The sequence below is a fragment of the Onychostruthus taczanowskii genome, unplaced genomic scaffold (genome assembly GCF_017590055.1).
Source record: "Onychostruthus taczanowskii isolate IOZ18803 unplaced genomic scaffold, ASM1759005v1 scaffold52, whole genome shotgun sequence".
NCBI lineage: Eukaryota > Metazoa > Chordata > Aves > Passeriformes > Passeridae > Onychostruthus > Onychostruthus taczanowskii.
In genome coordinates this window covers 3,407,096-3,432,098 of record NW_024502791.1, presented here as the reverse complement: position 1 = coordinate 3,432,098, position 25,003 = coordinate 3,407,096, and the positions used below count along the sequence as shown (strand labels likewise).

General features: G+C 36.1%; 1 protein-coding gene across 1 annotated transcript in view; it reads right to left on the bottom strand.

Annotated features, from left to right (window-relative positions):
- Nucleotides 1-25,003, bottom strand: part of STS (steroid sulfatase) — a 91,248-nt gene that overhangs the window by 5,362 nt on the left and 60,883 nt on the right. The window contains exon 9 of the mRNA XM_041416497.1: nt 21,736-21,857. Coding sequence (XP_041272431.1) covers nt 21,736-21,857 — 122 coding nt within the window. The remainder of the gene's footprint in view (nt 1-21,735; nt 21,858-25,003) is intronic.

Genomic DNA, 25,003 nt, shown 5'->3' with positions numbered 1-25,003 from the left:
GTCAAGATTATCTGTTGAATTGTAGTAGATGAAAAAGAATTATTTTCCTGAATTCTTCATCATCACCTTCAAAAAGAAATGATTGAGCATTTGCAGTGTTTTCTTGTTGAAGAACGTCCTAAAAGGGAAGAATCTGTGAGTATAGAAATTATGGTGCTAAAGTAGGAAGTGCTATAATGCAATGTTATGCTTCATATTGAGATGTCTTAGGTGATAGCAACATGGAAGAATACATACTGCTCTGGAAGAAAAATTCCATCTGTAGTAATTTCATGGAAATAATCCAGACACCTGCTAAAGATTTGTTTGAAGAATATTTACTTGCTGAATGGTCTATGTAATTTTCAGTTCATCTAAGAAGCAGCTTATGGTATGCTGAATACAGAAGAAGATAATGTTGGCACACACACAAAAAAGAAACCTAAACCAAACCAAACCAGAAAAAAAAAAAAAACTCACCCAAAAAAACCTGATCATTTTCAATCTATATTAAAAGCCCTTGAAAACAGAAAAGCCTTATTTTATTGCTTATGAAAAAAATAGTCTTGATTTTCATGTAGTGGTTTTCCATGGGAGTCAGTAAGAGATTAAAAACACCCTTTCAGTAATCAATTAATCAGTTAAGAACAAAGCAGAAACAAAGATGGCAAAACCCAAAGAGAAACCTATTCAGAATGGAGTTTTGTATTTGGATTATTTTTCCTGTCCCTCAGGAATACATTTTACTAACAGAAAATAAATTTGGGACAATAATTTTCCTCTTTCATAAAGTGGATTCAATTTTTCTGAGTGAAAAGAACAGATCTGTAAGATTCAGACAGCAATTATTCTGATACTAATCAAACATATGGGAGAAAGATGGCATTGAAGTCCTAAGCAATTTCTGCAAATATTTTTAGACAAGTTGGTGTCAGCCAAAACCAAACTCATCCCCAGGAATTTTTTTTATAAATTATTATTTCAGACAGTTTTCAAAATTTGGATGTCAAAAAATAAGCTGTTGACACATGGAATGCTCATGAAGTACTCAAAATAATTAATATGAAAATTACTACCATACCTAATGTTTAAGTTACCAGATATACATCTAAAACCAAAGAAATAATTGTTCAAAGTTACTTTAAAAATGAAAAATTGAAATTTTGCAACTGCAGTTGCCTGAAATTTTCTGCTGTGCCAAAGAAATAATTGTTCAAAGTTACTTTAAAAATGAAAAATTGAAATTTTGCAACTGCAGTTGCCTGAAATTTTCTGCTGTGCCAAAGAAATAATTGTTCAAAGTTACTTTAAAAATGAAAAATTGAAATTTTGCAACAGCAGTTGCCTGAAATTTTCTGCTCTGCCAAAGAACACTGAACAATAATTTTCTTTACTTTAAGAAGTCAAAGAAAAAGGTGAATTACTCTTCCTTACAAGTGCCTTAGCTAGTTGAATTATTTTATTTTCTGTTATTTTATAAAGCTACTAGGTCGCTTAGACAACCTTTTGAAAAAAAAATTGAGAAATTATTCAGTTAAGCATAAATGACAACAGAGCAATGGAGTTTCTTTTATGAGACTAAAAAAAATTGAAGAAAACAAACATTTGCAAGTAATTTGGTGCAAAAAAATATCAATACCAGGCAGTCCTAAAAATTAAAAAAAAAAACCTCACAATGACTGAAATTTGGGGTTATTGTTAAGATGTATGTGCAGTTTAGCATCTGAAATACGAGACAGCAGTTTTTATCCCAGTGTTAGAAAATGCACGTATTTTCCAAAATGTGAAACTAGTAAAAGATTACAAATTATGTTAAACTATAAACTTGCAATTTTCCTGATACTGAGCAAACAATGCAAAAATCCTTCCAAATCCTGAATTAACAACCTTTGCATGAAAAGGGCATAGCATAGGAGGTTCTCTTACAGATGATCAACAGGGACTCTGGTACAAATTCCAAATTTGCTCCTAAGATATTTCTAGAAGTGTATTTTCTCTTTTACATTGACTTGTTTGAAGTAATGGTATTTCAGAGAAATCCAACAGTTCTCCAGTTTGGACATTTATGTAAAAACCACACTTGATTTCACAGTTCTCCAGGCAGCAAAAATATCTGAATTTCAAGAGCTTTAGTAAAGTAATGGGAATATTTTCTTGTTTTGGTTAAATACAAAGCTGGATGTAGAAATCTCCACCTGTTCTCCAGATGACAGCAAGTAATGGAAAAAGGAAAGATGCAGATGAGAAAAATATGTTTTAACTGTTCCTTATAGAGGACATGGAAACACCAGCATCATTTTCATAAAATGTTACTTAGATCTGTCATTCAATTAATACAAAATAATTTTTGAATTTTCTGGGTTTGTTTGGTTGGTCTTTTTGGGATTTTATGGGGGTTTTTGGTATTTGTTTTTGGGGGGGTTGTTTTTTGGTGTTTTTTTTTGTTTGTTTGGGTTTTTTGTTTTTTTGTTTATTTGGGTTTTTTGGTTTTTTGTTTGGTTTTTTTTATTGTTTGTTTGTTTGTTTTTTTAATGTTGCTGGTTTTGTGGGTTTTTTTAGTAAGGACTTGTTCATTGGATTTGTGTACAGGAAGTCTGGCTTGTGCCTTCCATGCTGCAGCCATATTCCTGCCCCTTAGCTTGCACTCTAAACCAGGATAAAGGGATGTGAAAATAAGACAAGAAGCAGAAGGGAAAAAAAAAAAATGTCTCCATTTCAGCTTAAATAATTATGATAATAAGTTTGTTTTATGCTCTTGCTATGAATAGGAGTAGAGTTAGTGTTTTTTTAAAGAATATTATTTAATTTATTTTCATTCCCTTTATTCATCTCTCTCTTTCTTTCTCTCTCTCTTTCTCCCAGAATAAATAGGGGAATGCTGGTAGGGAATGGAGCACTGCAAATCCCAGGGTATAAATAGCTCTGCCTGAGCCTAACAATAACTCTGCTGCCACCGACACAGAGCAGAGCAAAGGCAAGAAAATACTTTAACAGTATTTGTCATGCTTGTCAGGGGGAACACTTTCCTACCTAAAAAATTGTGAGCAGAAATGTGTATCAGATTATTAGGTCAATTTTCCTGAGCTTGAGACAAACTGTTTCCTGGTGTCTCTTCATGCTAGAAATGCTCTTTTCTCTCTTGACAGTCATGTTATTTCACACTTATCAAATAATATGTCCATAACTGTGTCACCCAAATTCAACTGCAGCTGCTCTGATATGAGGCTCAAGATAGCATATTAAAATTCTTAATGAGATAGTTTAGATAAATGACACTTGATGCTTGTTTTTCTTCCTCCAGTGGTGTGGTTGAAACACTGAACACAAAGAAGGGATTTGGGAGATAATTTGAGATTTTTGGAAGCTTTCCTTGATTGTGGTGCCTCCATGACATGGGGAAGATCAGGTAGAGAGAGGGGGAAAAAAAAAAAACCAAAGGGGACAAACATGGAGATAAGATGATGCTCATAAAGCAAGTTAGGAAGCAGGGAAACAAAATATCTTCAATAATCAAGTATATTAAAAGGTTGCAATGAACTACAGCAAGAAACAGTAGTAAGTGATTCAGATGTTTCAAGAAACCAAAAAGATCTTAAAAATAATCATCATCATCAACAACAAAAAAACCAACTCCAAACCCACTTCTAAAACAGGTTTCTCTAGAGAGAACACTGGAAGTCAAGGAACTTGTGAGACTGAAAAACAAAAGACAAATGACAGAAAACCCCTCATGAGTGTCAGAGTTCATTACAGCTTCTGCAGTTGCAGAAGGGAGAGTCACAAGGGTTTGATCAATTAAGAGGATCAAAAGATTATTCACTATCAGTGAGACTAGAAATAAAAAGAGAAAGAAGAATAAACAGATAAGAAAAGGATGAAAACACTGTAAAAGCACACAGTTCAGAAGTGAGAAAGGGGCTGCTCTCTGTCCAACAAAAATGTGCTGTAAGTAGTGTGAAGACTCCTGAGTTATTACTGAAGGAAAAATGAATCTTCTCCCATGACCTACATATTATGAATCAGGTACTTGATGCCATTTAAGTCCTTCAGTGGAGAACAAACACTAATTCATATCACACTGACACTTCAATGTTTTTCATGAATGGTAGCACTCAAATCCAGAAAGGTGGCCTGCAGCATTTGTCTTCTACTAGTGAGGAAACCTCAAGAAACAACTTTGCTGTAAACTATAACATGCAAATATCTAATATCAGTGAAAGATATTTCTATGTATCTATGGAAGCTTGTTACTTTTTGCTACAAGTCTTTGCGTAATTTCTGTGATACATTACTTTGCTACCGTGTGTTGATATTAAGACAAAGTCTGGTGACAAGGAATGAGGTTTAAATGAGACTAATGAAGATTTCTTAAACGATTTTGTGAAGGGACACCTTCCACAATAAGAGCTGCCCCATCACCAACACCACCTGCAAGAAAAAGTAAAAAGATTCTCAGAGAGCTGATAGCTAACAAAGTAAATGACAATTTTTGTCTTGTCAAAAACAAACAAACAAACAAAAAAAGGAAAATTGAACAAGCAAAGTGAGTGGTGCTTTGTTAGTTAGATTTTAAAGATATTTATGACAGTGTCACTCAAGCCAGGATTTGCATTTTAATATCTTTCTGACCATTCTTGTCAGTTCTTTCATGACACTAATGAATGAATAAAATGCTGCTTTATGTTCCAAAACCAATTAACTATTTGCATTTTATTGCACATTTAATGGCTATCTTATTTCTCTATATATGTAGACAGGCCCTTTTTTGAATCTCTGCTGATTTAAAAAAAAAAAAAAAAAAAAAAAAAATTACACTAAATAAATTCCCTGAGTCTAAAATTCCTAGTCAACTTCAAAAGACTCCTATAGTATTCTTCCTGTCACTTAGCACAATAATACTAATTTTCAGACTGTGAAAAAGGTAGCAAGGTATCTCCAGTTTTAAATTCATGCTACTAAAACAGGATTTATTACTCATCACTTATTTGCTGCTACTTAGCATTCACTCTGAGAATCTGGTCACCTCACCTAATTTTGGATCACTGCAACCAACGTGCAGGTCTCTACGTAAGCTAGTTACCAGCCTTTACTTATCTGCTTCTTAACTTTGTTAGAGGTGTTTAGGATGAGAAGAGTTATGCTTGTTTCTCTTTTGAGGAGAGCAACTCACACTCAGGTCAGCTCAGATGTAGGCATTGTCATGGTTTGACTCTGGCACAACACCAGTGCCCCCATGAAAATATATTCTACCTAGTGGCTGCCGTGAGATGTGACCAGGAATAGAGCAAAACAGGCTCCAATTTAGGAATAAGGGAATAAGGGGGAAAAAAAAATTATTGACTACAATATATATAAAAAGGAACAGACACAGAACTCAGAATGAAAACCTTATAAAGCATTTCTCCTCCTTCCCCCAGTTTCCACCACAACATGAATTAAGACCTTAGATTTTCAATCCAGTCACCACCCCTCAGATAATCAACTCTCAGTCCACCACCACACCTCAGGTAATCAACTTTCAGTTCTTCAAGGAGAGAGGAGTCCCTCTTGTACCGCAGGCTTGCCCCGGAAACACAATTGAAACATCTTGTGTTTCCATGTCACTCGTAGCACTGCCCAGAGAACATTTGCCTTCGTGACATCTTCCTTCCATGTCTAGTGCTCTCACCACTGCACATGGACTAGAACTGCTTCTAGGTTCCCCTTTTAAGGATGCTTTGCCCAGTTCCAAAAAAGCAACAGTCTCTCACTTTTGGGACACCAGTCCCCCCAGATTCATCCCTGAGGGGCTGAGGGGCCTCAAGAACAGAAATCTTCCTCTTCACTGAAGACAGAGGGCATCCCACACCCTCCTCATCCGTCTCTGTTTATGCCACTGCTTTACATAGCATCACTGCACTCTCTTGGTTCCAAGCCATTGCCTCCCCCTAAATGCAGTCTCTGTGTCACAGGAAAAATGGGTCTGTCCATGGCTATACAAGAAAAGAGTCCAGCCCAAGGCCACTCCACCGTCTCCTCCCACCTAGGATTCTTCTCAACTCCTTCTGCCATCTTCCACTTGCACAAATTTTCACCACACTTGCTCATTTCCTCCTGTTTCAGCTCTCTCTCTCTCTTCTCATCCAGATCCAGGAGGATCAGTATTTGTAAGGTTTCCATTATCCCAGAAAAGGGTTAAAATCTTGGGCTCTGCCTGCCCAGAACTCCCAGGGCTGCTGGGCACCTTCTCATGCAGCACCCCCTCTTCTCTGGCCGTGCTACCAGCACATGATATCAAATTTCAAGGTAGCACAGGCACAGGCTCTCTCTCTCTCTCTCTCTCTCTCTCTCTCTCTCCCAGGGGAGCTGTCCAATGCCTCTCAGGGCTCCTCCACCCTTCCATCCTGCAAGGCCTTCACTCCCTCCTCTGCCCAAGGCTCCGGCTTACCTCACCCGGCCACATGGCTTCCCCTCCCCCAGCCAGCCCCAGCTGGGCAGGGGAGTTCTGACCTCCTTCACTGACCAGAACCAAGAGAATTCCCCTGAGATTTCTCTGCTTTTTAACCCTCTGTGTTCTCAGAGGTGGTCCATGTCTTCAGTGGCCACACCAGGTGCCAATATTCAAATCTGACCACTGATTGGTTTTGATCACAACTTCCAAAAAAACTCACTTCCTTCTCAATCTAGGACAGGCATCTATATACATGTACATGTTGTCATCAGCATCCTTAGAGTTTGCTAGAAAACCAAGGTGTTATGAGTCTTGAAAGCATCAAGCAGCCTCACTGGCCCTGCCCAGACCTCAGGTGGACCCTCATCTGTGCATCCTGTCCATGGACCTGGATTCCCATTTCAGCTCAGCCCAAGGCCATCAGTCCCTGCCTGAGTGGTGCAGCAGTGGCCAGTTCCTAGCCCTGTCTCTGGATGTCTCTAGGCTACAGCCTTCCTTCCAGCTCTGTCTGTGCTCTTATCTCTTCCTGCTCCTTTCTGCACTCCCTGGGCAGACCTGGAACTGGACTCACCGCTTTGCCAGGACTGGGGCTACTGTGGAGTCTCTTACACGCACCCAGCTCTGCTCATTCTGCTCAGGTGCTGGAAGACATTGCTCTGTCAGTAAAGTCACAGTCAGTGCAGGGGTCACTCACAGTTCTGTTGGACTCACCTTCAGGATGAAGTGTCAACCTGCTGAGAAAGCTGAACTTGTCTCTCCAGTATTCTCTCATCTACCCTAAATTTTAGGGTCAAATATCTACAAGGTGCTGTTGCTTATGAAAATCCCACAGTGTTCATCCATAAGGTATTAAAAATTTCCTCCTCTCAAGTACATGTAAAACGAACAAATATCACTGACATAGCCAGAAAATAGAGGGGTTTGCTTCCCTTGTTCATATATGTTACTTCTGCATACTTTTTTAAAATGAGCCTTACTTATCCTTAATGATCATTCAATGACCTTTGAAATAGTCACTAACTACAGTACATCTACATCAACACTGCTTACGAGATGCTGTATCTTGCTCATATATATGTACAGTTTCTTCTGTTCCAGTTGTAGAAAATAAGAACAAAACCTCATTTCAGGTATTTCAAGTGAATTTTCTTTTTGTCATCTAATTCATCCCCCTGCCCCTGCACAATTGTTCTCCACAATGTATTTTCTAAGAGCTCTCTTGATGTATGGTGTCTTCTGTTGTAACTTTTGTGCTACTATCATTCATTTCCTTTATTGCAGTAGACAAAGACATTTTATTGGCATGCTCCTTTCACTTGGTGTTTTATCTACTAACTTTTTCAAATACAAATCCTTCACAAACTTTTTCTGGAGCTTAAATAAGGATTTTGGTACAGATGACTGTCTCACAGTTCATTTGGTTTGCCCCATCCCTCAATTACCTGTTGCATTGTCTATTCTAAATTCCATTTCCACACCTTTTGTAGAGTTGTGGTGCACTGAAGTGAATGTTAAAATCCCTGTGAATTTACTGATGATTAATCTTGTTTGCCTTCAGTTCCACAAAGTATTCATATATTAGCTTAAAATAATAACTCCATGCTTAAATTTAGCGAAGTACAATGTATTCTATGACTGAAGCTAACTGTGTGATTAACTAATTGTTTAAGCAAGGATCTGCATATGCTGCTCAATTTCCATCAAATCTCCTACTTCAAACAAATTTATGAAAAATAATGAGTATTTTTTTGCCATCTGTGCTACTGCTTAATAAAACAGTTAATAAAAACTCTTTTATTTCTTTGCAACGCTGATATATATTAATGGATATACTGTGAGGAATTTATTTAATGTTTTCTCAAGCCCTATAGGAAGAAGCTACCCAAATCAAGTTTTACCAATTGTCCTGTTCATTGGACAACTCCGCCTTGTAGAAAAATCAGTGTTCAACATTCACATCTTACTTCCCTAAAGATTAAACTCCTGTCTGCTTAGCAACATCCTCTCCCCCCAAACATACATTGCTCAGTTACTCAGCATCTCAGTGGTAACATCTTGTTGCCTTTTCTTTTTATGGCATATATGTGTATATGTGGCATACTACTTAATATATCCAGGCAAATCCAGGTGCTTTTGACCTGTGTGATGCGTGGATCTGGGTGCAGCATCTGAACAAAGCCCTTCCCTGCTCTTCGGCCTTCTGGAGAGATTCATCAGCATAGGATAGTCCTACACAATGCTCACAGTGCTCAGCTGAGATGTAATCAGCTATGCAGTGAGTTCATCTCAAACAAGAAGAATGCAGCAATGGACCTTGGAAACTCCATCCACTGTCCTTCATTCCCTGTGCTATATTTTCTTACAGATTTTTATGTAAAAAAGACAAAAGTGCTAGAACTTCAGGCAGTGTCATGAAGGGCCAGGGGTTTTGATGATACTTCAGTGTCAAAAGGAATACTGGTGGGGCTTTTTTTCCCTCCAGTTTCTGGAGCACAGTAGGTAGACCACTGCTGTGAATGAGGGGGTAAAAACATGTTTGTTGCCTTTGGCTTGATCTTTTATTTTTTGCTAACTGTATAACTCAATGTAATAATTCTAACAAGTCTCAAAGTGTCTTTCAAGAGGGCACTTACTTCATGAACTCAATCCAACACCTATTATTACTACTTGGGGCACTATGAGGTTAAAGATATGTTAAGCAAGAGAATTACAAAGACAAGTTAAACAAAGAAAGCTTTATCCTTGAGCATAAAATACAACTATACAACATTTTTATTGGTCTAAGAGTAAGTTGCCATACATTATGGTTTTCTTTAGGGCTCTAACCTCTTATTTTAAGAAGTGATATAAATAAATAGAATATAAAACTGTTTGTAGTCTGAAGTCATTCAGTTACACATTGTACCTTCTCAGAACAACTGAAAGTGCTTTTGGCACTACATGACAGATATAAATTTTATATATGCCCTCACTCCTCACTGCAGCTAAGAGTGATGATATTGTGAAATAGAAACATCTGCATACTGGTAGTTGTTTCTGGACTGTTGAATCTTACATTAAATTTTTAATTCATAGTTCTGCAAACTCAGCCTCCATCTCTCAATTTTAGCTGGTTTCTTTGTAAAAATACTCCTTATAAAATCTGTTACAATATTAATGGCAACAGGAAAGACTAGGAAATGTTTTTCTATTTTATTCACTACCATGACTCCTTCTAAGCATTTTTATATTCTTCACAAAGCAAATAACCTTACACATATTCCTCATCCATTGCAATGGAAAAGAAAATGGATTACATTAATTATTTTCTGCTGTAAACCAGGTTTAGTTTATCATTCACCAGTGCTTTGCGGTAATCCTTCCTTCATACTATAGTGCACTGCACTGACAGACATTTACCTCTATTTCATCTTGTGATTAATTAAAATACACTTTCTATAACATTTCCAAAGAAGTCTCTAACTAGCTGTCATTTACCCTGAACATGTCCAAGATTAAAGTCTCTCTTAAATTTTTACTGATACCCAGAGGGAATTCCTAACGGAGGTCTTGGCAGTTAGACTCTGAAGACAAAAAAAGAACCTGAAATTCAGTCAGGATTAGAGAACAGGAAATCTACCAACCAAAATGCACTCAAGGGATAGTCAGGCCAGGCAGATGGACCTGCTAAACAATTTACCTGTCATTCAGATCTTCACCCTCACTTTGAAAACTTTGCCTGTCCTGCTGAATCTCATAGATCTGTCTAGATTTAACTTCAGAACTTTGCATCACTTCTCACCTATCAAACATAAAAAGATCAAAACTTTAGGCATAAAAAAGGTCATCAGCTTCCACAGCTAGCTCTGCAAGAGCAGATTGAAATTTACAGGAGGATTGAGACACCCATGTATGGACATATTACACAGCTGTACAGATGTCCAAGAATGCAGACAGTTTAAGCCTTCCTAAAGATCCTCCTCTACATCCCTGAGACACAATGCATCCTCACACAGCTTTTGCAAGTATGTAGCAATGGAAATGCAAAGTCTAACAATGCAGTGTGGCCAAAAAAAAAAAAAAAAAAAATCTGAGGTCAATTTGGTCCGCAAAGAGAACAAATTGCATGAAATTAGTTAGAAAAGACCAAATATAATTATCACAGGAACTGTTCTTGTGTGTCCAGGCAGAGACTTCATTGACAGGCTCAGCCAAGCTCTAAGATTCACATGTTAATGGGGTAGAAACCTGTTTCTGACTTCTCCATGACATGGCAATAAAACAGATTTATCAAGCTTGACATGTAGACATTGTCCTTGTAATCACTTGCCAACATCTTTGAAAAATACCCACTAATGGAGTAATACTTTAAAACATTCTAATAATTTATACTTAATTTTCCTGATTAAGAGATAAAAATCTGTAACTTTTTCACATTTAAGTTGGGTTAAAGAGAGTAATGTTGATTTTTTTTCACATTTTCTATCTTCCAAGTACAAACACTTCCCAAGGATTAAACTCTTTGAAAGATATGTACTCAAAAATATTTTCTGAAGTACAAGTGGCACATTTACTTTTTTTTAGTTCCACCTGCTGGTTGCTAAAAATTCAAATATACTTCTCAGATCTTAGTTCAGGGTTATTATTTTGGTTTGGCTTGGCTTGGCTAATTTTTTTCAAAAATCAGTATGTCATCACAATTTAAAACCACTGGTAGATATTAAACAATTTTAATCTGGAGATCTCAAATATTTTGGCAATATAAAAAGTGGGGGGGAAATGAGGCCTTTGATAATTATCAGGAGGTACAGGCTTTGTATTATCTATTTAGTATCATGTTCTCAAATCCAGTTAAAGCATTTCTCAGCACCTTTTTCTTGATTATTACAGCCTCTCTGTAAATACAGCATGGTTTTCTAAGCCTGCCTTCTGTTGCCACAACACAATCCCGGTATTTGGTGCTACTCAGCATTCTTGAAATCACCAGAACCTCTAAATGACCCAACAGCTCCACTAGAGCAGAGCTGAATGAACTGAAGCATATGAGAAAACAACATGTATACTTGTACAATTTTTTGCAATTCCCAATTGCTCTATGTTTCCATTGACCGTGAAACTGAACTGAGACATTTGTGTTCAGTACTTACTCTTGTGCTAAAATAAGCTCATTAATGAGCATTGCAATATTTTCAGGAAAAACCTGAAAACTGTCAAAGTATAATATCCAATAGAATATAGTTGTAAAAAACTGGGTAATTTTTGCTAATTTTGAAAAATTCAAATATCATAATGCAAATATTTAAAGTATTGTAATTAACTTTTAATGGATTTAAATTTATTCTATTCCCTATTTAAAGTCACATAAGGTATTTTCTGCCACTAAAGAATGCATCAGATTATTAATATCTTCCTTACTCAAAACATAAAATTAGATAATAAAATTAAAATAATGTATGAAATTCTAAAGTTTTCTTTCAAATTTTAATACTGACCATTGCAAACAGGACTTTTAAAAAATTTACATGCCTCTGTATTTGTTTTGAAAAAAAGTCAATTATATAAAAATTCAGTTTCAGCATGACATAATAGCTACATTTTTCTCTCTCCCTTATTTTCTGATTTTACCTTTGATCTTCTTATTCTGATCAGCTCTGTTAGGATAAAAGCTTCCATATGCTATTTGGGATTTTTAGGAAATTTCCAACTTTAAGGCAAAACTTCCCTCTCACAGCATAATTCAAACATCTTTACTTCTGTGAAACATGCACTTGTCCTCATACTTTCACATAAGCTCATGCCTTCACAGCATACACACAAATAGTCCTCACTGACGAAAATTATTTTGTCTGGAAAAAATGATAAGTTTTATTCAATCTCTGTCTTTCTTGTAAGTTGCTTTTTGAAAAGTGACCTGAATGTTCAAAAGCTCCAGTTGTTTCTGAATCATAAAGGTATGTGGTACTAGAGCCTCGGGCTATAGCTGAAAATTGGTTTTAGTAACAATTACATTGTTTTTCAGAGTCAAAAAATCATTGTCAACTAAAAAGACTAAAAGCAATTTACCATTCAGTATTATAGAGCTATCAGTGTCATCCTCTCTGGGTGTCAGTCAAAATCTTAAACTTTTATATAACATTTATGAATCATAATTATGTTTGAGTATTAGACTTTGAGAAATCAGACATTAAAACTATGATCTCATGTAGAGCACCTGATGCAGATATATATATTAAGAAAAGAATTGTTTTAGCTTCTAATTTAGATATGCTGCATAAAACAGAGAAGGATATCCTACAGCACAGCAAACTCCATTTTTATATCAATGCCTTAAAACCCACAGTGTACCTACAGTAGACAGGAATTTAATTTTTTCCGTAAAACAACAATGTCTGAGACAGAAAGGTAACAGCTGATTAAAAGCAAACAGCTATGTAGTTGCAATAAAATCCCATTTGCTAGACTGGGAAAATGTGAGAGATGAAGAAGTAGAAAAAGTGCATGAAAGTGCCCCCATGACCAGCTGTGGGATAAAGTAGACTTAGACCCTGATGGAACGAAAGGATTTGCAGTTCTAAGACACTGTGGTCATGAAGAACTAATGAACCCTAATTTTAATGTTTCCCAGAGCATCCTAGAATGCTCTAAAAGTGCATTCAAAAGAAATTCCAGAGTTTTGAGACACCATTTTCAGAGAATAAGTAATTCATCACTCAGGTAGATTTATTTATTCACACTTTCTTGTCTAATATTTCAGTCTTATATTTTCATAATGGTAAAGCCAAAATCTTCATTAAACCATTTATACTATGTTGTTGCCTCTATCTAATTAGATTTATGTTTATGCATGATGGTACTGTTTTAGTGGCTTCACCAAGTGATTAATTAACAATGCTGACTTTTGAAAGATAATAAAGTATTTGGAGCTTAGCATTGGATAGGAATGGGAGGGGCACTTTGTTAAAAAACCCACCAACCAACCAACCAACCAACCAAAAAAACAACAAAAATAAAACAAAAAAAAACAAACACAAAACCAAACCCATGTGAATCACCTAAAACCTTCCAAAATTTCAGTTCTGTAGAGCTAGAGTAGAGAATTCAAAATGGAATTATCAACAACATAATAATCAAGACATTGGTTTTGAGTCCAGGCTATAGAGCTTTGTGGCTAAGCAGTTTTGCTGTCAAGAATATGAACTAATGCTAAGGTAGCCATAAGCTTTTAGGATTGAGATACAGTCTGTATTTGTCACCAAACAGGACCATACAGAAAAATAAGACTTCCAGACTGAATAACTGCCTGTAAATATCGTATGGCATTGAAGACAGTCCAGATAATATAATTAAGTTAATCTTGAAGACTCTATGGAGCCTTGAAGACCCTACTCACTAAGCAAGTGAGATGACTGAGAATCTTGCTTCTGTGATATAATACCATTTAAAAATTAATGTTCAACAGACAGGTAACAGGTTGTACATGAAAAATTAGCACACACTTGGTAATGACAAAATTATCTTAGGGATGACTAATATTTCTTAATACTAAAAGGGTCACCCTTTCTTTATTGCATTAGTGCTAATTCTAAGTACTAAATTTTCATTATCTTTATGGAGGTTTTATAGTCTTGTTGACTTTTAATGTTGTGAGTGAACCATGATTTCTAACTTCCTCCTGTGAATGCTAGATACCTATTTTGCTTTAAAATGTCAGTCTTGAAGATGACTGAGTAATTGAGTCTCAGAAATGTTCACCTTAGAGTCCCACAACCATGAGACCATAACATTTTCCTGAATACGAGTGAACTGCATCTGAAGAATTATTTTCAATAAAATTGGAGTTAAAACTTTGAATAAATGTGAAAAATGTTACAATGTGCAGGAACCTATTCTACACTATTTCACTTAATTCGCTTTTCTACTAGGAGGTCATTGAAAGAACTATGATAAAAAACTACAAGGGAAACGTAGTCTCTTTCAGTTTCAAAAAGCTTTCATACAAATCCACTACAAAATTTCTGTACTAAGGATGACACAACAAATAACAAGTTATATAAATGTGTTTGGTGCTTTGCTGTGGGTTTTTTCCCTCTTTTAAGTTTACTACAAATGCCTTAAGAAAAGATACTTAAAAAATTCAACATGTTACGTACCCTCTGATATTTTGAGACCACATAAAATGGTCTGAAAGCAACAAAAAGACCACTCTTTGTACTGATATGTGATCTTTTCTCAGGCTGAGAACAATTTCACTGATTACTGAGTAATTCTGCTTGTGTTTTCTGTCCAAAGTACTGATCAGAACTTAAATTTAGAAGCAATTGCATGGTACAGAGTGCACATCCACAGATTGCAGGCTGGCCTCCACCATAGTATTGCCCAAGTCACCTAGCCTGCAAACATTCACTGTTTTCTTCTACATTTATTTCTCCTGCCTTTCATGGCAAGGTCTTTTTATGCCATACTGAGAAGTCACTTCACTATTGATAGTCAAGTTTCCAGGGAATTTCTCTAATAAACATATGGTTTACTTTATTTTCTAGGAGTAATAATATGAGGTTAGAGGCTGTGGTACACGGAACACTCCACGTGGGTTGTGCATGCCTTAACTACTTCCCTTGAAGAACATTGCCTAAGACAACATATGCCATTTGAATCCGACTTTAAAATTAGGATGAATCAGCGCTATGTTCTGAATGTAACATGCAAAATGCTGCAGGCTCAAATCCAGCATTGAGCTAAAGATATTTTTGGAAGTGTAATGCTCCAGATATTGTTAAAGACTCACTTTTAATGTTACTTGGAATACTGAAATTAATTTTTGAAAGTTGCAGTGCATTTTTACCTAGTCTTTTATGTGGTTGTTGTTTTGACTACTGCTAAATTTATAAATAAATAAAAATATATCGGACAGTTGCTCTAACTCAGATACATTTCCTATTTAAGTTTTAGCTGTGGAGTATACAGAAAAAATCCGTTAAAATTTATCTTTTGTACACGTCACAAGTGCACGACAAAACATCTGACAGGAAACCATTAAAGCTGAAGTTTAAATAGCACTGAAGTATCTACTTTAAATGCCTTTGCCATTATATGATCACCGAAACCTGTCAACATCTTTTAGTGTTCACTAAAAACATTGCTAATTTAGGTCAAGATATTTTGAATTCAATAGACCAGTATGTTGCAGTTTCTATTTTTGTATGAAGAAAAAGCATTCTGATATGATCACTGAAAGTCTGTGTGTATCATGCAACTGTCAAGGGACATTTACCCTGGTCCTTCACTGGGGGAACAGCCCCCTAAGACAAAAATGTTCCTCCATCAATTTTACTACAACTAAAGAAAAAGTCTATTCTTTCTAGATAGCAATCTAGAATTTTTGTGACAATAGGAAAGTTTTACTCCTTTAAATGCTTATTCTTTCTGTTTTATCCTTTCTCGTCTGTTATTTTCTGAGAAAAGATACAAGGTTGGTGTGATAAAAGATGTGATTAAAAAAAAATGTTTCTTTGTAAGGAAACAAAATGTTTCCTTGACAACAGTGGAAGTCACATGATAGTATCTCTCCTTTGAAGATGTTGTGCAAAAGAAAAAAATTCTGGATCAAGGTTCTATTAAATTTACCTTCCTTTGTACTGTTAAGAAATGAAAGCAACTGTAACTGCTGGCATTCTCAGGGTCAATGTGAGTCTTTACTAATCTGTAACATCTTCTAAGCCCTTTGTTCCCCACAGAGAAGGCAAATAAACCGTAAATGGAAAAAGCTCCTCAGGGAAGCAAGCAAAAAGAATAGGAAAAAGTTAGGCAAGGGTATGGGTTCTGCCAATGGGTCTTCTGTGTATGACAAGCACATCCCACATCTCACAAATGAAGCTGCTGTAGCATTTATTCACCCTATGGTAAAGAACACACTGAGAAATTTCCTCTGTTATTACTAAGAAAGTAATAAAAAAGAAGATTATGAGGCTTTAGAGAATGCATGGTTTGAAACTTCTTGTTTATATTCAGAGAGTGGAAGTAATATTAAGACATCTTTAAAATATCAAATACTTAGGAAATACTTCCAAATTCTGAGCAAAGAGGAGTGTTCATTTACTTTGTGGAAGTCTGCATAATTATATTTCTTAGCTGCACTAAGACCAAACAAGGAAGGACAGGCATTTACAAACCAGCGTTTTGGCACCACATAACACTCCAAAATTTCCCTTATATACACATTAATGCATTTCTGTCTGCTAGAGACAGCCACTAGATTCACCTCCCTCACACTGAGAACTTGTCTGCAAGGAAAACATTTCAAACTGGTTCCAGAGCTTTGTAGAAGCATTCCAGTTTCTGTTACTTGTCTAAACTCCAAATCCTGTGGTTTTTCCTCTGATTACAATATTGTGCTCACAAGCCAATGTTTTAAGCATATGAATTCATTTTACAGTTTTTAACTATTAACACTGAATGTGATATTACAAAAAATTAAGCTCAGAATGGCACCATAAATAATGCAAGTGCCCTTAGTTTATAAGGTAACCCTTACTACCCTTTAAGGCATGAATAACATTGGGCTTTTGAGAGGTAAGGAAAAGTGGAAGGTATTCCTCATATCTAATTTCTTTAGAAACAGGCCTATTTTAACTTAATTTCACAAGAAAGGTTGTGCCAATTGTTACAAAATGACCCTTCTGAGCAGACTTTTCATGCTTTCTCCTCTCTTTATTATGACTCCAATGTCTTTAGTCAAACTAAATCTGGAGGAAACTCTTAAAAAACTCAAAACAATATTCTGGTAAATTTATCCTATATATTTTGTCTGAACACTGCAAACCAAAATATTTCTCTCTCATTTACTTTTTATTTGTTTTTTCACCTTCAATTTTTACAACTGAAAATGTAGAAAAAGGCTAAATTCATGACTAGGAAGGGCCTATAACCCCTAGCCATAGAACAAAATATGTCTCCTGAAATACTGTTGGATGCTGGAGAATATTGCAACTGCCAGGAATCAGAATAGCTTTGAGTTCTGTGATAGTACAGAGAGAAACCCTCATTGGTGAATTTGACTGAAATAATTTCAGTAATTGAGGTAGTTCACAACATTCAAGAAAGTCAATATAAACACTAATTGAAATGTATATTTTTTGTTAATTGAAGCAAAGTGGGAAATTTCTATATAAAGCTTTTCAGTCAATTTCTACTATATGTAAAAGTCATTATATTTGCACAAAAAGCTAGTTTGGCATTGCAGTGTAGTCTGCTTCAATTGAACTTCCCATAGAAAATCTCCTTGTCTTCTGTTTACTGAATGACTTATTCCACTGAACAGCTAAATCCATTTTGAAATAGAAAAAGTGAAGTGCTGCTAGTAAAGTCACTCTAGCATTTATCAGAAACATTAGTATATTTTTATCAGTAGTATGAAAATACTGTGAAGGTCATTATTTCTTTATAATGCAGACTGCATTGCATTATATTTCTCAATATTTATTACACAGCATTATAATATATTTTCTCCTTATCAAATCGAAATTTTGCACACAAGCAGTGCAACCTGAAAGATGAAGTTTCATTCAACGATAGATTTGCTGTGTATCTGATTAATCCTCCCCTTATAATTAAGTTGTCATAGCAATGCATTTTTAGTAGTACTGATTCATATGCCAGTAATATTCTGGAGACAGTGCTCTTGATAGTTTTTTAGTATTCAGTTATGCTAAATTATAAAGTTAGCAAATATAAAAGTGCTGATCAACTTGCTCAAGCAGAAGAACATGTGATCAGACTTAAAACAGGCCAAAATATTATCTGGCATACATCACAGAAAGCAAAATTTTGGGTGGCTCAGCTCAAGAAAGTAAAGGCAGATCCTACATCTGTTTTATTTTCTGATAAAAATTCTTAATGATTTAAAAAAAAATACTCAGTGCTTTTAAAAAACAAGGTGATTACACCATACTGGGAAGAAAGAAAATGTAGTCCTTTTTTCTAAAGGTATTGCTTTCATATATTGGTACCTGTATGGTATACCAAGCAGCTGTGCAGAAAAAGTATTGATAATGGGAAATCACTTTACTTTCTTACATGTCTTCCTCTCTGTATTTTTAACAGATACATTAAATTACAAATATTTATAAGCTTTCAAAATAACAGGAAATCATCCTCCAAGGACTTGGACTGTATATCTTGGCTGCTTCCATGGCAATTACAGCAAGTTGGACTCAATGACCCTTCCATTGAGTGGAAGGATGTGGGTCCCTTCCAACTCAGCTTATTTTGTAACTCTGTGATTTTGTGAAGTATCGGCATGCACAAGTCTGTGAGAGCAAAAGAAAATTGCCTGATATTTTATTCATTTTTAAAAATTCAGAATGTGAATATTCATGTGCATTATTTTCTATCATGAAGTAAAATGTGAGTCAAAGTGACATGAAGAAAAAATGGTGTTAGCTTATTTCTGTGGCTGAGAAAGACAAAGAAAAGAGAGAAAACCCCAAGAGATTATTTTCCTCATGACTCTCTAGAAAGCATAAGGTTTAAATTCTGCAGACTTTTTTGAGAAGATCATTGCATAGCACATATCCTCTAAAAGCTCCTTCAAAGGACTGATCAAGGGGAAAGTACATTGTGAATGCAATAACTGACCTAACTAATATAACTTAATGAAGATGTGTATTGATTTGGTTATGAGGAACTCTTACCCTCTGAATGTATAAATGCAAAATGGTAATTGTTCATTCTGAAGTTTCTGACCTTCCCTGAATGATGTGAGAAACATGCCTACTTAAGTCAGACTAGAATCTTGCAAGCAAGTTTGGATGCACAACTACCAAAAATTTAACATATACATTTGCCTGTTCCATATATATATGTAAGAGTCAAAAATTAAACCAAAAAAAAAGGAGGTCTGGACTGAAGCACAGTGAAAATCTAATAGTGACAAAGATGGAGTTACTAAGGGTGATGGAATTAAAAAGGGACCAAGTAGTTAAGCAGAATTTAGCTGAGGTTTTCCTGACGATCAAAGCTAATACTACACTTGGAGCATCTAGAAAAAATAGTGGAATAGGCAAGCTGTCACTGATATGCAAACTGAGACTTCCCAGAAAATAAATATAGTAAGAAATCTCCTGACAGATGCATTAATAAGTGCATATACACAGTATATGTCCCATTACCTTGTACCTTAATCGATAAATACATACATCACATTTTCGTTAACTGTTGCAAACTTTCTCTTCTAAGCTGTTGTTGCTTTGTTCTTCAAAAAGTGCATCTTTGAAATGAATAGAAATTACATGTTTAATGAAGGAATGAGCAGTCTAGTTGGACATTTGGGTTAGGGCCCATTACCAGAGAAGTGCAGAAGATGCTGAACATGGTGTGAAGCCCTCACAGAGGATTGGTACATAAGACAATAGCGAGGAATACCTGGCCATTGTCTACTCTCACTACAATGTAAGCTGACAAGGCAGACTATCAAAAGCCCATTGTGCTTGTTTTGTCTGGAATAGAGCCAATTTTCTTCACAATAGCTAATATGGGGCTGTGTTCCATATTTGTGCTGAAAACAGTGTTTATAACAGGGATGTTTTCTTTATTACTGAGCAGACAAGCTCTTCTGCCTCTCCCCCCACCCTACCAGTGACTAGGCTGGGGTTACACAAGAAGCACTTTATGGGAGCACTGCTGGGACAGCTGACCCTAACTGACCCAAGGCATATTCAAGACCAAATGACATCATGTTCAGCACAGAAAGCTGCAGAAATAAGAAGGAAGGGAGGATATTCAGTGATGACATTTGTTTTCCCAAGTCACAACTATGTGTGATGGAGCCCAGCTTTCCTGGAGATGGCTGCACACCTCCCTGGTAATGGGAAATAATGAATTAATTCCTTGTTTTGTTTAGCTGACACGTGTGGCTTTTGATTTATCTATTAAAATGTCTTTATCTCAGCTCATGAATCTTCTCACTTCTACCTTTCCAGTTCTCTTCCCCATCACAGAAAGAGACACAGATCGGCTCTGTCAGTCTTAGTTGCTGTCTGGAATTAAACCACAACAACCTTCTGTACAAAAGCCAGCCCATGGTTATGAAAATGTTATCACCAGGTTCTGAGTGGGCTTTATCATTTGAATGCCTTGGAGAAAGGATGAATCACACTCTACATTGCTGTTGCTCATCAAGTAAATACCATAGACCAGCCCCCCACTGTTTCTCACATTCATTTCCTGTCACATTCAGTGAATAATAAAGATGACCCTTTCCTCGGACAAGGGTTATAGCATCTTGCAAAGGTGTATGTTTGAGAAAAACAGCTTCTCTGCCCACTTCTCTCATGATGCAGAATAACTTCCATCCAACAGCAGATACAAACTGGTTCTAGATCTGATTGCTTGGTTCTTCCTTATGATTATTTATCAAATGCAAGACATACAGGCACAGTAATGGTAAATAAATATTATATTTAATATTTTCCCTTTTCCTAGTTTAAAGTCCAAGACAGGTAGAGAGTCAGCCTACATGTGACCAAGAAGACGGAGTTTCCAAATACTTTAAGTTTGCATATTAACTATTAAACAAGCCCTTTCCCACAACACTTAAATAAATGAAAAAAAAAAATTCTAAGCCAAAGCTTGTTTCGGATTTTGAAGCTGTAACACCATTCATCACTTTCAATGTCAACTGAGATGGGACAAAATGTGTGTTTAACTTCATTCAGCACTGAGATTTTTGTAGAAAGGGAAATATGCCTTGGTTAATGTGGAAGGTGCTACTAGAAACAGTGAGCTGTTAGTTAAAAAAGAGCAAATCAGTGAGAAATGCTTTTTTCCTTGTCCTACAAAGTAGAATTATGTCATTCATAAAAAGCATGAAAAGGGACTCTATAATACTATATTCATTTATTGGATAATTGTGACTTTGACTCAGGGACTCTTCTACGTTTTGCTATCTGACTAACAAAAATGGCCAGGCTGACATCATACTTTTGCTGTTATTCGGCAAACCATCATATTACCTATGCATTTTTAGGACAATGTAAGAGTCAACCTTGAATACTTCATTCTGTTGCACAGACTCCCTCTCATGAAGGTTTAAAAAAAGGACATTTTCAGATACCATAGATCTCAGTATTGCATTCATATTTAACATTAATACATAACAACAAAATAATGTCAAACAGCAAAATGGTGAATAGGAATGTAACAGCAAAGACAAAAGTGAAAGAGAAGGAAAAAGGCTAGATATTTTAAACAGCTTTTTTGTTACTATAGCCCAAGGCTTCCTCCTGGTTCTTTTCAAGCTGCAATAAAAATTATATTAAATATTTAAAATGTGAAGAGGCAAGTTTACTTACTGTTTCCTGGATGCCAGCGCACTGCATTTAAATATGCATTGCAGTAATGGAAGAGAAATTCATGCTTAGACTGAGTAACTTTTCCTTGAAGTAAAGGTAGCAGATCATGTCCATCAATAATCCTGAGAAAGAAAGCATTTCAAAATCAGAAAAATAACTCAAACTTCACTTTCCTAGAAGATATGATAATTCTGCTCATCTGCTGCTTGAAAAAACCCAAATCTGAATGGCCACCTCCAACTAGTCAATTTGGAGAAAAACCTTCAGGTGTTCTTCCCTTTGAGTTTTACATTACTTAAGGAAAAAATTTTACATTTTACCATGATGAATAGTTCCCTCAACTCATTTTTTTCACTTCTAGGAAAGTGAACAGACATAACTGAATAAATTGCTACAACACAGTCCTTCACATTCAAGTTTTTGGGACTAGTCTGGCCGAAGTAACCCTAAAACTACAGAAAATAGGTTGTTCTGTGCTATCACCCCCAGAAGTAGTGGTAATATCTCAGTTCAGTATATTATGTATTCCAGAATTTAAGACAGAAGTGGTAATTTCAAATTTGAAAATTAACTGTTTAAATATGCATTTATCAGCTACACACACACACACACACATGTGCACATAAATATATATAAATTCTCTAAATGCTGGTGGATAATTTGATCATGCTTTGAAGGAGTCAGTCAATTTACATAAAATCCGAGTTATAAAATAAGCAAGACTTTTAGCTGTTTCCCTATATTAAACCTCTGAATTGCTGACATCAGCTGGCAGGGGAGAAATCATAGTCTGCATTTTTGACCTCATATGAATTACAAATTCTTCAATAAGTACTATAAGAAATTACTTTTTGCTGATATAAAGATCAGCAAGTAATTCTTTCTCAAGGATTTTGAGCAACATCCCATAGAATTTTTTTGAAACTTATAAAAAGTTTTAAAATGTCTATGCTGATTTTCATTATCTTTCCATACATGATCATTTCATTACCATTACAGAAAACATTTTGTCGGGGTCCGCTATTATGTGTCTCTGCCCCGACACGGGGAAAGGTGGTTCTGGGCGGCCGTGATTGAGAAGGATGAGTCTGGACTCTTAGATTTTCGGTCTTCAGTTCTGTTTATTATCTCTTATCTACAAAGTTTTCTCTTTGCCCAGCCGAGGTCCGCTCAGCAGGACAGTCGAGTGCACTCTCCCCCGCCCACAGGGCGGTTGTGTCTTTTATAGTAAAAATTACGTGTGACATATTTACCTTTATTTCCCAATACTATTCATCCTTATAGACAAGTGCACTTTCACTACGAACCAATCTCCAAGTGCCAACATCACCACACAAAATGGAAGACATGAAGAAGAAAGAAGAACACAGGACCACGCCCTGAATCCTCCATCTTGCCTTCATGACCCCCCTGTACCTATTTTTCTAAAATTTATATTTCCCTCCATAAAGGTATCATTCACACCCAAGAAGTTCTCATTTCCTCCGTCACAGGTTCTTCTCCTTTTGATGGATCGAAATCCAACCACCAAACCCTTTTGGTATCATTCCAGGGTTTCCGAGCCCCCCAGGGGCTCCCCTGGTGTCTCTGCACATCCACAGTGATGTGCTGAGATCCCACACATTTTTCACGTTAGTGTAACAAGACAGGTACTAAGTTCACTTTTTTAAGTCGCATGTGATGATTGAATTCTTGTCAGCAACTGTCTGTATGCAACAAAGCCATTCAGAGTAGCACGTTTCTCAAACGATTGGCAGGAAAACTTCCTGGAATTTTGAAAGCTATCTTGTCTAATAACTGCCACCTGGGTGAATCCCTGTCTGTGGGGGTCTGTTAAAACACAGTCTTTCTCACTTTCAGTTTTTCATGTTCTCTTGCCTGAGTAACAGGCTCTTGTCTTGCAAGTTTGCTCATTAAAAGATGCATGTCTATTGAACACTTTCTGTTCTAGATCCTGTTGATGGGGAAAAAGGCATCTCCAGAAAAAATGTCTCCAATATTCCACCATTGCTACAGCTGCTGGATTCAGAGGAATATATGAGACTTTTCTTTCCAATTACTAATTTCTCTTCTTTAACTAGGAGCACCTCTTCCATTCCTTTTCAACCTGCTTTCTCACAGTGACAGAATATTAATTATATTACCTTCTCTTACTTCTCAGGATGAATTCATTGGAGCTATAAGAACCCAGCTGCTGGAACAAAAATACTTCAAGCTATTCTATGACCTAAGATGAAGTAGTACTTATGGCAACAGTGTAACACAGAAGAATCAGAGTGGAGCAACCTACAAGTGGAAGTTACACAACTATATTTGAATTTCTATAAAGGGGATCAAAGAAAACATCAGTACTTAGTATTCACTCAAGCAATATGAAACAAAATGCAAAAGATCTGCCACATAAAGAACAATCAGAACTTCTGATGTTCGACAGAATTACTGCTTGTAATCTGCATCTCTCAGGACCAACCTGACTAATTTTTCATGTCTTAGACTTGTCCTGCCCTGCCATTTCCTTCAAACACTCAATGAATAATCATTAGCAGAATTACTCTGCTCACCAGTGGGCTTCCCCATGAGGATTCCTGATGCTTTGTGCTCAAAAGCTGTGAGTTATCAATGCGTTCAAAGCATACACATATCAACAGGTTTCTCCAGTTACTGGATTTGGATAGCAACAGCATTTAGGCAGAGGCACCTTGCCACTGAGACTGTGTACCTCACAAACAAAATAAAGTCTGGGGACGTAGCAGTGTTAGGAAAGCATCTTATGAATTGTGGAAGTCCAGTGGCTTTTCTTATCAGGATGCAAAACCCTGTATGGGATTATTTTGACTAACTTGCTACAGAGAAAAAAAAAAAAAGACCAAACAAAATAAAAAACCCCAAACAAAACTGTGAGAAAAGTCTAGCTGGCATTTATATGTGTTTTGTGATATTAAGCAGGTCAAGGCTAAGCTCATTAAGTTTAAAGTAATTTACACTTAAAGTTTCTTTTATCACCAAATTCATTCATGCAGAACAGAACCTTCTTTGATACATTCTTTTTTGCTTTTAGTAAGTAATTCCAAGTTTGATTTGACTGTACATTGATTTGATGGTATTCTGTTATCTTTTGCTTGGTGCTTATTCTGTGAGTTAAGCTGTGTTTACATACAACGTTTCTGTAAAATATTATCAGTCTGTCAATATGAAAAAAGACAACATAATATTCCAAGTATAAAACTTAGTTTCTTTTTTACATTCTCACCTCTATCTTAATAGATAT